The sequence below is a fragment of the Moschus berezovskii genome, chromosome 14 (assembly GCF_049115385.1).
Source record: "Moschus berezovskii isolate FMDL1 chromosome 14, NW_MosBer_1.0, whole genome shotgun sequence".
NCBI classification, from domain to species: domain Eukaryota; kingdom Metazoa; phylum Chordata; class Mammalia; order Artiodactyla; family Moschidae; genus Moschus; species Moschus berezovskii.
The window spans coordinates 18,142,785-18,157,301 of NC_142473.1; the positions used below are offsets into that span (position 1 = coordinate 18,142,785).

At 40.5% G+C, this 14,517-nt stretch overlaps 1 protein-coding gene across 2 annotated transcripts in view; it reads left to right on the forward strand.

The window, feature by feature from the left end:
• The first annotated feature begins 1,575 nt into the window (after positions 1-1,575).
• Positions 1,576-14,517, forward strand: part of MTMR2 (myotubularin related protein 2) — a 118,407-nt gene continuing 105,465 nt past the window's right edge. Inside the window, exons 1-2 of one of the 2 annotated variants that reach the window (XM_055422910.2) lie at positions 1,683-1,822; positions 12,132-12,202. Coding sequence is in view for 1 of the 2 variants with exons in the window: in XM_055422909.2 (XP_055278884.1) it covers positions 1,743-1,822 (80 nt within the window). In the remaining variant the exon portion in view is untranslated. Of the gene's footprint in view, positions 1,823-12,131; positions 12,203-14,517 lie in introns of both variants that reach the window. The other variant, XM_055422909.2, reaches the window with a different exon arrangement.

The following is a 14,517-nucleotide window of genomic DNA, read 5'->3' on the forward strand; positions in this document are numbered from 1 at the left end:
AGCTTTTTAAGTACTCATTGTCTTGATTTCTTTCACAGAAATAATCTTTGAATATTTTTATACCACATACATAAGGTGACTGTGATTCAGTCTCAACCAGAGAAATTCCTTTATGATATCCTTTCTATGGCCTTCCTTTGTCCTCTGTAATATAAAATTACCAGCAGAAGCACTTCCCCTTCACCCAGTTCCTGTTCTCTTATCACAGATTATCCCTTTACACTCCCTTCCTGCCTTGTTGGGGAATTTGAGAGGGCAGGGAAAGACTGCTAAACCTTTGCCTTCTATCCAATATCCACTGCATCCAATAGTATACGTGTCTAATCTTTTGCACATTTAACCGCTCCCTCGCCAATTCCTCTTTCATACCTTTTTGGGTGGACAATGGGTTAAAGCCAAAGTGAGTTTTCCCCTTCACACACTTTAAAACCTCAGAGTTTAATCCAAGTTACAGCAGGACTGATAGTTTCAGCTTTTATTTTTTTGTAGTACCCTTTCTATAATGCTGGGCCAGGGGTGCGAGGGAAACAGAACGATGAGCAGTCATTTTTTCCCTCAGATCAGATCAGTCGCTCAGTCGTGTCCGACTCTCCGCGACCCCATGAATCACAGCACGCCAGGCCTCCCTGTCCATCACCAACTCCCGGAGTTCACTCAAACTCATGTCCACAGAGTCGGTGATGCCATCCAGCCATCTCATTCTCCGTCGTCGCCTTCTCCTCCCGCCCCCAACCTTTCCCAGCATCAGAGTCTTTTCCAGTGAGTCAACTCGTCGCATGAGGTGGCCAAAGTATTGCAGTTTCAGCTTTAGCATCAGTCCCTCCAATGAAAATCCAGGATTGATCTCCTTTAGAATGGACTGGTTGGATCATACTACCCTTACGATACCAATCACTTCCTCCTTCTCAACCTCCTCTCCTGTAGCTATCATTTTTGAAATTGTTAGAAACTGTTGATACACACTAGTCCATTTCATCCTAACCCCCCTTATGGAGAGGTAATGCTACTACTTAGATTTGAGGGCTTTCTATATACGAAGCGTTGTGTTTTAACATGTATTAACTCATCTAATCTGTGAAGCTGGTTTTCCTGTTTTACAGATAAAAAAGTTAATGATCCATGCCTTGGATTACACTGCAAATAACTGAGAGAGGCAGAATTTGAATCCACTAACTTTAAAGTAGGCTTTAATTATGATTTAACGAGCAATTACTTAATCATTTTCAGCTCTCGACCTGATAAGTATTTCGCCATCTCACCTCTCACACCCTCCACGCAAACCTGTGTTCAGGCCCTGCCTTCCTCACCCCCACGTCCCTCTGCCTCTCATCCTACGGTTTGCCGACATCCTTTATTATTCTGTCCTCTGCCCTGACCCGACATTCCCGTCACAATCGTCCCGGTCCTTGAGGTCCTGTCTCCAGACCCTCTTCCGCAGTACTCGCCGCTTCCTCTATTACTTTTAAAGCGGCCCCTACTGCAGCAGCCGCGCTCCCGGCGGCCTCACACGCGCCTCGGCCTCAGGCGCCGTCATGCGCTCCGCGACCCCGGCGGCCGCGCGGGGTGGCGGCGTGCGCGGCGCGCGGTGCAGGCTGGGGGGACATGGCCGCTTCCGGTCTCCCTGCCGGGCTGGCGCGGGCCTGAGCGCGGAGCCTGCCCGTCGCACCCCGCCCTCCGCTCCTCCCGCCGGGCAGCCGCGGAGGTCGCCGCAGGCTTTTCCCCGGCTGCCCCCGCGCCGCGCCATGGAGAAGAGCTCGAGTTGCGAGAGCCTTGGCTCCCAGCCAGCAGTCGCACGGCCGCCCAGCGTGGACTCCCTGTCCAGGTAACCGGGGCCCGCCGGGCGTCCGAGGGGGAGGAAGGCGGGCCCGGGACCCGCTGGCCGCTGCCCCAGCTCGCGGGCCCCGGGACTGGGAAGCTGCGCCGGAATTCCTTCCCTCAGGCTGCGAACCTCTTCTTCCTTCCTCTCTGCGGGTTAGAGGCTGGGAAAGAGGAGGTTAAAACTCTGCGCTTCTTCGTCGGCCTTACCTTTTGTATTCTGGTGTTTTTACCCGCGGTTGAGGACGCCTCAGTCCACTACATCCTCTGATCGCTCATTTCCCTCTTAATTCATTTTTTGGACAGCCCTTCCCCGACTCTGCCCCCTCCCCCCGTCCGCTCCCTGCCCTTCTCTCTTGACGACTCTTTTCTGAGACCCTTTTCCAGTCTTTTTTCCATCCGTCGTGCAGTCTTCGGTTTCTGAGTTCTTGCCCACCCTTTCCCGTCACTTCACTCCCCGCTCTTACGGTTTCCTTGCATTCTGATCTTCCTCCCTCCCCCCAGCGTTGCTTTAAAATGTAAGGAAGAGTACCCACACCGTGAATCTTCCAACCGAACGTTGTTATTCCTGAGTAATGAGAGGTAGTTTTCGTCCTTCCTGGGCTACCGGTTCTCCAGGTTTCCATCTTGTATCAGCTGGGATTTTTTTCCCCCTGGAATTTTGAGGAGGATTTTACTATGCAGCTTTTCACCGAGCTGTCGTGAATGTTAACTTGACGTGTTTCAAAGGCAGTTTTTTCCTTTTGTTTTAAAATAGTAATTTAAATTTTATTAAGAAATAATGGAAGACCTGTATTGTATTGCTCCGTTGAAATCAGGTTCTTTTCCTTTGAAAAACTACCCCTGAAAACTAGCACGTTTCATTTTTTTTTTCCCGTGAATAAATTGGAGTTGCTCTCTTTTAATTCGTTTTGGACTCTGCTAAATATGGGTGATACTGCCATTTTTTTTCCTGTTGCTGTTCAGGACCTCATTGGGAAGTCAATCATTACCTGATCCCACCTTTCTTTATTAGATTCTCTTCCTAAATGTGTTCATAGCAACCTGCCCACCCTTTTTACAGTGCTTTTAACAAGCACAGTGTTGGTTCAATTGTCTTCTCTACTAGACTATAAGCTAGTTGAGGACAAGGATCATATAGTATTGGTTTTCATATCACCATCATTTAACAGAGACCCTGCCTGTCAGAGGTGCTTAATAATTTTTTTTTTTTTAATTTGTAGATTGAATTGTGCTGGAGAGTGATTTTGCATTTAATTATGTACCACTAGTGTGCATTTGTTTCAGGTGTTTTTTAGGTTTATTGCTCTGAAATTTAGTTCTTGCCTAGTGGCTCGGAAGGTAAAGAATCTGCATGCAATGAAATTTAGAAGTCTGGGGGTTTACACTCAGCTGTAAAATCATTCAGAAAACAGCTTGGAAAATTATAATTTTATGGGAAAGTTACAAATGGCAACTATGGCTCAGGATAGATAGAATGTAAAGAAAACAAATGAGACAACTGAAGTAATCTCATCCAAGGGAGGATTTGGAACCACAGAAGGCAGCATAGTCTTGTTAGAAAGAAAGTACTGGATGTCAGGAGGCTCAGGCTCCTTAGTCCTAGGCTCAGTTTGTCATTTGGCCTGTCTCATTTAACCTCTGCAGTCTGCAGTTTTCTCATCTTTTGAAATAAGGCAGGGGGAAGGGAGAGTTGATCTAGAACATCTGTAACGTCCCTTTAAGCTTTAAAAATCTGTCAGTTCTGTATCTTAATGATAATAACCTTTGCTTTGAATTTTTGAAATTACACTAAATGTTTATATCACACAACTAAGTTAGTTTTGACAGTTAAGCACATTTATTTACTAAAAGAAAAAGTCCAACAACTGTATATAACTTCTTAATGAAACATTAGGTTACATATGAATATGGGAAAGTTAAGAATTCCTTGAATTTTGACTGGAGTTTGTTGGCTTCATCCTCTCCAGACAAAACTGTAAGTATGACTCTAGTTTCACAGGAAAATGCCAGCTTTCATTCCTGTTCTCTGGAAAAGTAGAAAAATAACATTTATTGATTGTCTATATTCATCCTGTTAAATTCTTTCATATCTTTTATTTTGTGAATCATTACACCTATTTGTGGCACTCTCTTTAATCAACATTATAGGGTAGCTGGATTGTAGACACTTATTAGAAAGCTTAATTTTAAACTTAATTTAGGATAACAGTCAATCACAGGTGATTCTTATAGAGAGGGAGGGTGGACAACTATGGTTACAACAGCAATATTGTAACTACCCAGATTAAGTTTATTACTTTTGTTATCCTATGATTAAGTGAAATATCTGTATTATCTCAGTCTTTTGCAGAAATTTCATTCTTAAATTGTAGTTCTGCTTTCATTTTATACAATTAGAAAATTCTCATTTTCTTATTTTCAGTTAGGAAAATTGCCTTGTGAAATTACTTTGATATCTCCTGCAAAATAATAGTTAATAATTCCATTCAGTGTATTACAGATTGTGATTTGCACACTAGATTACCGAATTTCTGCTGAGTTTAGTTTCAAGGAAAATTTTGCTTATGTTTTCTGTTTGTTTCAAAATGGAAATTATGTAGCTGCATCTTCAATTTGGCAAAAAGTCTTCAGGCAAGTTAATAACTGAAGTTGGTAATATATTCATCTTTAATTCCTTCAAATACTCCTACTATTAGATGGAGCCAGATTAAATATTATGTTTAAATGTATTAAGTTGTAAAATGTTTTATACTCTTCTGGGAAGTAGGAAAAATATAAATCTGTAGGATAGTACCGTAACCCATGTGGTTATCCATTGTTTTTTGGAAAATGACACACTCCATTTAGGTTGAGTGATTGGCTCTTGTGGCTCTCAACACTAAACCTATGTTGAGTTTTAATATCTGTATATCCACAGTCTATGTATATCTATAAATCTGTAGTCAGCTCAGAATTTCTATTCCTTCTAGCTTTGCCTTCTAGGCCATGATAAGCCTGATATCTTTGTTCACAGAAGAGCAATTTAATTCTTAATATGATATTTAGATATTAGTTTCTATCAGTTACAGCTGATTAGCAATTATGTCATCTTGCATGCTTAAGCTAATTTTCTTTGGTGAGTCCTGCTTGGTATTGCTTACTTGAGTGAACTGTTCAGCAGCTCTTGTATATCCTGCTGTTGTCCATTCATCACACATGTCTTGCCCCACAGAGAGAGAGAGAGAGTTGTGAAAAAATTCATTTCAGCACACTGATTATCTGACTGTATTCCAGTTGGTCTTGCTCTGATCTTTGTGGTTGGACTATTGATAAAACTACACTGTGGGCTGGATATGGTAGCAAGGGTAGACCTGAGCTTCAGAATTGTAGGAGTTATACAGCAGAATGTAACACTGTATTGGTACTCATCTGGCTTCTTAGTCTGTTTTTTTCCATCTTTCAGTTTGTACACTGTTAGACAATGTACTGCTTAAGTGGGTTTCTTTGGTTATTTTTTACTGTGCACAATCATGCTAATAAATCTAGTGCCAGAGAGGCACCCAGTGAATGATTGAATAAAGAAATGTTGACTGAATGTTCAACACTTGTTTATTAGTTGTTTCTACTCAAAGAATTAAAAGGTTTTCCAAAGAGAAATGTGGCCTATAAAGTCATAAGTTCAGGTTCAAGCTGACGGTGCCCTGGTATGAAGCCTATTGACTCCCTGGGCGTTTTTATTGTCTGCATTATCTTTTCTGTGCCCACTCCTCTGTCTTCACGGCATTGTTTCCTTAGCCTGCTGGATTTTCCATCTGTCTTGATTACTTTGGTCTCTTTCTCTCGAATTTAGTTTGTTAGTTATTTAATCTGTATTTCTTTCATCTGATATATCCTCATTTTCTAATTTCTCTGGGCACCATTTGTCTCAGATTATTTTTGGTTATCAGTTGATTTCTAGCATGTAAATTCATTAGTGTTTATGAGCATCTTATATTTACATTTAACTTAGATAAAAACAATCAAAGAGGAGGTGTACATAATATAATCAAAAAAGTAGCTCTTGCTAATTACATTTTTGAATTGCATGTCTTCCTTAAAATTATCATCATTTGAAAACAGTAGATCGTGGATTTCTGTTTCTATGAATTTTGGTGATACTTGTAACCTGAAAGGGGCTTCTTTGGTGGCTCAGAGGTAAATAATCTGCTGGCAGTGCAGGAGCCTCAGGAGATGCAGGTTCAATGCCTGGGTCAGGAAGATCCCCTGGAGGAGGGCATAGCAACCCACTCCAATGTTCTTGCCTGGAGAATCCCATGAACAGAAGAGCCTGGCCAGCTACAGCCCATAGGGTTGCCAAAAGTCGGATACAAGTCAAGCAACTTAGCATGCTTGTACACACACACATAGCCTGAAGAGGTAGGAGTTTTTAAGATTTCTAAACTACATTTCACTGGAGGGTCTCATTTCTGGTTTCAGCCCCAAGCTCATTTAGAAGTGATGCCAGTAGGAAGTATCCTTTCAGGTTGTTTTTTTCAGTAGTGGTGATGGATTTGTAGCCAATGACACATTCTTACCAATTCTTCTTTTGACTCTTGGCTTGACTTCTGAGGCAGCTGGCTGGGTTAGTGGACCATAGCTGCAGAACAAAGTGGAGCTAATAGATTGTATCTCCAACCTTGGCCTTATTATTAACACCTTGCATCAGACATTGAACATTTTGACAGCCTCAGTTCAGTTCAGTTCAGTCGCTCAGTCGTGTCCGACTCTCCGCGACCCCATGAATCACAGCACGCCAGGCCTCCCTGTCCATCACCAACTCCCGGAGTACACTCAAACTCATGTCCACAGAGTCGGTGATGCCATCCAGCCATCTCATTCTCCGTCGTCCCCTTCTCCTCCCGCCCCCAACCTTTCCCAGCATCAGAGTCTTTTCCAGTGAGTCAACTCGTCGCATGAGGTGGCCAAAGTATTGCAGTTTCAGCTTTAGCATCAGTCCCTCCAATGAACACCCAGGATTGATCTCCTTTAGAATGGACTGGTTGGATCTCCTTGCAGTATAAGGGACTCTCAAGAGTCTTCTCCAACACCACAGTTCAAAAGCATCGATTCTTCGGCGATCAGCTTTCTTCACAGTCCAACTCTCACATCCATACATGACCACGGGAAAAACCATTGCCTTGACTAGACGGACCTTGGTTGGCAAAGTAATGTCTCTGCTTTTTAATATACTATCAAGGTTGGTCATAAGTTTCCTTCCAAGGAGCAAGCGTCTTTTAATTTCATGGCTGCAATCAGCGTCTGCAGTGATTTTGGAGCCCAAAAAAATCAAGTCTGACACTGTTTCCACTGTTTTTCCACCTATTTCCCATGAAGTGATGGGACCAGATGCCATGATCTTTGTTTTCTGAATGTTGAGCTTCAAGCCAACCTTTTCACTCTCCTCTTTCATTTTCATCAAGAGGCTTTTGAGTTCCTCTTCACGTTCTGCCATAAGGGTAGTGTCATCTGCATATCTGAGGTTATTCATATTTCTCCCAGCAATCTTGATTCCAGCTTGTGCTTCTTCCAGCCCAGCGTTCCTCATGATATACTCTGCATATAAGTTAAATAAGCAGGGTGACAATATACAACCTTGACGTACACCTTTTCCTATTTGGAACCAGTCTGTTGTTCCATGTCCAGTTCTGACTGTTGCTTCCTGACCTGCATACAGGTTTCTCAAGAGGCAGGTCAGGTGGTCTGGGATTCCCATCTCTTTCAGAATGTTCCACAGTTTATTGTGATCGACACAGTCAAAGGCTTTGGCATAGTCAATGAAGCAGAAATAGATGTTTTTCTGGAACTCTCTTGCTTTCTCCATGATCCAGCGGATGTTGGCAATTTGATCTCTGGTGCCTCTGCCTTTTCTAAAACCTGCTTGAACATCTAAAAATTACTTATTTTGAGTTTCATTATAACAGGACCCTAAAAGAACCTTAAAGTTATCCTAGATAAGATCCAATATTATTGTGAACTAATGAGTACTTGTGTATAAAGAGATTACTTATTGATCACAAGTGTTCGGGTTAATAACTAAAGTTGAAACTGGGTCCTGTGTATGATTTTTACCTGCTTACTCTGTCATCATCAGTCTTCTATTACTATAACTCAGTAGTTCCAAGACAGTAACATCAGCATCCCCTAGGAATTTGTTCAAATACAGATTTCCTGGCCCTGCCTCAGATGTAGCTGAATCCAAAGCTTTGGGGGTGGAGAGCAGTTCTTGTATTTTAGCAGCATGGCCGGTGATCCTGATGCATGCTGAAGTTTGAGAACCACTGTTTTGGGTCTTTTACTGATGGTTGCTTAGTAACTCCAAGCCTATTACTTGAGAGCACTTTTGTAAAAATCTTGACTGAAATAATGAAAGGTAGAAGTCCATCTCTTGTGGATTTATTATATCTGGCTTTTAGGAAATTTCCTGAGAGCTTTTCTTTCTTAGCCACAAGAAAGAACACCAAAACAAGAATATATGTTTTTGGGTTTATAAAAATAGGTCCTTGGTGAGATGCATTAGTAGTAACATACAATTTTTAAAACTATTAAAAAGAATTCCAGAAGGCTATCACCTGAACCAATAAAGGATTATGTCCAAGGGAAGGAAATAACCCAGATACAGATGTTCAGAAAGCAGTGAGTTTATTTTGGAAAGTTTCCAGTTAATACTATTGTATTCAAACTCGCCAGGGACAAAGGTTGTGTGTGATTCAGGAAATTCTCTAGATTAGTATAGAGTATTTTCTTTCTAAAGGAAGTTAGTTTTGAGTCGGTAAGGCACTTGCTATGTCTTGGCCTGCTCTATGATTTAGTTAAATCAATGGATAGGATTAAAACTATTGAGAGGTGATAGTTGTGCATAGGGAGTGATTTTATAAGCTTGCTTTACACAGGAAGTCAGGTTAAAAATGGAAATGTATAAAATGAAAAGATTGATACAAAGTGGTTATAATTAAAAGGACAGGGAAGATGCCCTTTTAATGAAAATAATAAGCTCTGTAACCTCAGTTCCCTTTCCTGTAGCTTTATTGCACAGAACTAACTGCGGGTATCCCTCTTAATGTACCAGTGTTGTCATCACTATAGACCACTTACGAGCAAGTTTTCTAATTCTTCTCCTGGCCAAGTACCTTAGTACCGTGGCAGTAATTGCTGATGAATTTTCCTTCTTTAAAAGACTTTACTGGATGTGATTAACTCTTGGGCTGTTTAAGTAATTCTTCCGTTCTGTTCCGTCGCTCAGTCGTGTCCGACTCTTTGCGACCCCGTGGACTGTAGCCTACCAGGCTTCTATGTCCATGGGATTCTCCAGGCAAGAATACTGGAGTGGGTTACCATTTCCTTCTCCAGGGAATCTTCCCGACCCAGGGATCGAACTCGGGTCTTCTGCATTGGAGGCAGACGCTTTAACCTCTGAGCCACCACGGAAGCCCCAACTTGCTATACGTAAAATAGATAGCCAGTGGGAATTTGCTGTATGGCTCAGGGAACTCAAACAAGGGCTCTGTGACCATCTAGAAGGGTGGGATGGGAGAGAGATGGGAGGGAGGTTCGGGAGGGAGGGGACATAGGTGTCCCTAGGGCTGATTCTTAGTCTAGGTTAAATAAGGGCAGATGCTATATAATAAAAATTTTAAATTGTTTCAAACTATACACTTCAAAAAACCTAAATACACTTACTTAGAAAACTCTTCTTTTTCATTTTTTCTTTTTTTTTAAGTTTAGGTTTAACTGAGTATAACAGAAAATCCAAAGTAACCTTGGCATAAAACAAAGATAATTTTGTGTTATTTTTGCCACAGGTAAAAACGTAGAATAGTTAATACAGATCTGATACAGTGGATATAAAGTATCCAGGACATAGACTCTTTCCAACTTACTGTATCTTACACTCCAATGTTACCATGAGAACCAAAATTACTATTGCAGTTCTTTAACCACCGATCTTCATGAATCAAAAAGGAGGACAGGAAGAAAGGCATGTTGCCTCTATTTAAAGGATACATTTTTTGAAGTCACATACCGCCTTTTAAGTTTACATCAGTTGGCCAGATCATGGTCCCGTGCCATACCTAGCCACAGTGGAGGCTACATTATGTAGTCTCTTCTGGGAGGCCTTATTCTAAATGAAAAATTGGAAGTGTGTTTCTAAGGAGTAGGAGAGAATAGGTATTGAAGACAGGCAGTAGCCTCTCCCACATATACAGAGAAATCATCTTAAAGCAAGGAAAATATTTTTCAGTTGAAGTGTACAACACTTAATTATGCCAGGGACATTCTTAGATTTGCCTGCAGGGATCATAATGGAAAATGCCTGGAAAGAGAGAGATGATATGTTGTAGCAAACCAAAAATGAGAACTGTATCTTGGAGCCCTCTAAACTTTTGAGTTTTTTTTGTGTGTATTATCATGCTGCTAAGTCACTTCAGTCGTATCCGACTCTGTGTGACCCCATAGACGGAAGCCCACCAGGCTCCCCTGTCCCTGGGATTCTCCAGGCAAGAACACTGGAGTGGGTTGCCATTTCCTTCTCCAATGTGTGAAAGTGAAAAGTGAAAGTGAAGTCGCTCAGTCATGTCCGACCCTTAGCGACCCCATGGACTGCAGCCTACCAGGCTCCTCCATCCATGGGATTTTCTAGGCAATAGTACTGGAGTGGCTTGCCATTGCCTTCTCCGTGTATTATCATAGGCTAGATTTTTATAATCTTAATCTAGGACCATACAGTAAAAAGGATGCATTTATTAATTCCCGTGGCACTAAGTGAAAAGCAAATAGAAATCAGATGAAGAGTGACCAGCTGTGCTATTTCATTTGAGAAGCTCAAGGAATTGTTGGGTAAAGTAGTGGTGGTCTGAGGACAGTGGCCTACACAGCTTACTCCTCTGCAGTTTGGCATTCATTTCGAGGCCATGTATCCATGTGTTTTATATCCTCCCAAAATGCTGCAACAGGTTATACTGATGTATTTTCTCTCATTTCAGTTGAGAAGGTTTGGTCTGCATAAGGAAAGGAAAGCAGGCTGTTCAGGGCCATTGTTAATTTATTAATGCTTTTGCCAATATCTTGTGTTTATTTTTGTATCTTCAACCTAAAAGTTCTATGCATTTTTGTTACCAAACTTAAATATTAATATTTTAATCATGTAATGTCAAACATAAGGAGTTTAATCATTGGGGATTAATGGAGGGGGGTAGAGTCTCTTCTGGGAGACTCCTGTGATTCATTGTGCTCAAGGGATTTGATAGGCATGAGTAACAGACATATCCATCTTCTTTCTAACAGCATTGGCAATACTGAAACTAGCAAGTGGGTAGTTGCTCAAGTAAGACTTTGTTAGGAGGTTGTGTGTTAGCCAAAGGTGTAATAACTTTGACTCATGATGGGCTAGTATCGTGAGCCTTAATTTTCTTGAATTGAGCCAGGACACCCATCAAAAGTCAAGAATAAAATTTTACATAATATAAATGTCCTCTGTTACTGGTACTGGATAATATTCTTCTGTTATAACCAAAGGCAGTACCTAAAAATATGAACACCTGAGATAAACTTTGCTTTTCAAGTGAAAGTTGTCATAGTAAATGATAGTAGTAATATCAATAGTCACAATAATATTGTAAATAAAAGCATTCAACGTTTATTGAGTACTTACTGTGTGCTTGGTATAGTGCTAAAATTCCTTATATGCATTTTCTCATATAATCCTCCAAATTGTATGAAAGAAGCAGTATTATTCTTCCCGTTTTACAGATGGGAAAATTGCAGATTAGGGAGAGCAGTTTGACATTTGGACCCAAGTTCTGTTTAACTTCAGGAGCTCAGTGCCGAAATGAACTCATCATGCCTGGCAATCTGGTGCCCCAGCTCTAGGGCAGAACTTGGTTCAGCAGTGAGAGGGCAGTCCTGGGCAGGTTGGGAGGGTGTCTTGATGGGGAAGTGAGCTTCCTTGACCAGTTGCACTTTCTGCTGAGCAGAAGGATGAGGTGCACAGTATATTAAGTTCAGAATTTTGATCTTTGGAGAGAATTTTCTCTGGTTTTGAATGTTTTTTTCTTCCAATGGAAAATAGGATAATTTTTTTTCTTTGCCTGATTAGTAAGAGGATAGTATCACTTTCAGTTAGAAAAACAGTCTTACATTTTGAATATCAGATAAATTAATAAAATGAGTAAACATGATGCCAAAACCTCTTTCTGCCCGTCCCTCCCCTTTAGGCTTTACAGAGTATTTTAGACTATTTTACTGTAGGGTTCCTTAAATATCTGAATTCCCTTAAGTTCCTTTGTGTTTGTTTACAGTTAATGTGTTAAGAGCCATTGACATTTGAAGATCACCAGAAGTGAAGATAAAACATCTCAAAAATTATAATGTAAGTGAATGGGAAAATGGAAATTAAAAAATGGACAAAAGTTAATATTGCCAACAATATTTCTGCAGTTCATGTATTATCCCAAATGAAATTTATGTGTATGAGGAACCAATAACTTCAAACTTTAGTCCCAAATCCAAGTCCTAGCCCTTAAATTCTGTTCTCTTCTACCTGGGGAAAATAGTCACCAAGTTTTAGTCATCAGTAATTTCCCATTAAAATTCTTTTGGCTTCCACGTACTATTTTTTGCTTTTTCCTTCCTAGACTTTGCACTTTGACAAAGGCTGATGTTGTATTTAAAATTGTATGTGTGTGGAGACTGAGGTCTTCACTTTCCAGCCACTGATGTATGTTTTATGCAGTTTTAATTTTACTATTGTTCTGTATTTCTTAGGCAAAAATATGACCAGTAAGCTAGCCAGCCTCTCCCTTCCTTCCCTTCTGTCTTTACCCGCTCCCTTCCTTCCTTTCTTACTCTCTATAAATATTTGCTTAACATAGATAATGTCCTGCACGTTGAGCTAGATCCAGAATTCCTGAACAAGACCTTGGTGCTGAAATGAGTAATGTCATCTTTTTATACAGTTAGGGCGTTAGAGCTGAGCTAGTTAATTTCTCAAGTGTGCCTGAGGCCCACCTGCACATTTCAGTCACTTGTGTACTTGATAAGCATTTAGTTTCCTAAATTCTGAACCAGACATTCTGAATCCTGGGGAGTGGGCCCAGAAATCTCTCCTTAAAGTGAGAACCACTAATCCAGATATTTTTGGATTCTAGTACAACTGTGTAAGTTTGTAGTTAAGAGAACAGACCTAGAGAAGTTTAGTAACTTAACCCAAAGACACCATAAGTGTTTGAAGGCCAGGAATGGTTTGGTGGTGTTTTCTCCAAAGTCACAGAGATGTTTAGTGCCAGAAGTGATTCCTGACTCCTGCTTCTATACTTCAAGTCAGGCATGATTTCAGTTAGGCCGGACCATTTTAATGTGCGTGTGTGTGTGTAATCATAAGCAGTTCATCACTGTTCCTGAAAAAAGTAACTAAAAAAATAACTGAAGAACATGAACTGTTTGTTTCTTTGTCTTCAGTCAGATGGATGACTGGTTCTGATTTTGAAATCATTTGGTGGGAAAAAGCCCCTGGTAGTCCAGTCCAGAAAGAGTAACCCCTCTCTCCCCTGCACCCGTGGCACTGTCTCTACTTGGTCTTTAAATTTTATGCTTCTGAAAAGGAAGGATCTGATTTCATTTTTGAATGATGGTAGGGATGGGGGAGCCTTGTGGGCTTCCGTCTATGGGGTCACACAGAGTCGGACACGACTGAAGTGACTGAGCAGCAGCAGCAGCAGCTAATAGTACGGAGAAGGCAATGGCAAGCCACTCCAGTACTCTTGCCTAGAAAATCGCATGGAAAGAGGAGCCTGGTGGGCTGCAGTCCATGGGGTCGCTACTAGTCGGACACGACTGAGCGACTTCACTTTCACTTTTCACTTTCACACATTGGAGAAGGAAATGGCAACCCACTCCAGTGTTCTTGCCTGGAGAATCCCAGGGATGGTGGAGCCTGGTCGGCTGCCGTCTATGGGGTCACACAGAGTCGGACACAACTGAAGTGACTTAGCAGCAGCAGCAGCAGCTAATAGTAAGTGCTTGATAAATAGTATAAACAGGTTGCTGTTAAGTTCCCCCCCTTCTTTGGATTCTATAAGATACTATTAGGAGTGATTTTATTTTCTTTGTACAGAAGTTGATACTTTATATATACTAAGCCAGAGACCTTAAATAGTTGTCATTTGTATGTGTGATACTCCATTGTGAACATTCATATGTTCACAATATCTGAGTATGAAAATATTCTAAAGTGTTTTCTGAACTATGTGTGAATTAATTTTAGTGTTGTATTTCATATTGTATATGGTATATTGATAATTACTGAATTTTAACCTTACATTAGTAAATGTATTTATCCAATTTTCTTTGAAATATTCTGTAATTCTCAAATTAACTACAAAGTTTAACTATAAAATGCTATTAACTCAATTTTCCAGAAATTTTGGAACATTTTAACTGTAAGATTTTTAAAAAGGGACATTTAAAATCACATACTCTTTTCTAATAAGTTGTATTTTTGTAATTTAAAATTTTCTTCCCATTAAATACTTTTTTTTTACTCTCTTTGTAATCACAGAGTTAAAAATTGTACATATGGTAGTTCTAAAAAGGAGTCTTATCTATTATGCAGTGTAAATCCTTCATTTTTTTGTGTGTTGAGACTTGCCTAAGAGTGGAATTTTTATAAATATTAAAATACACATG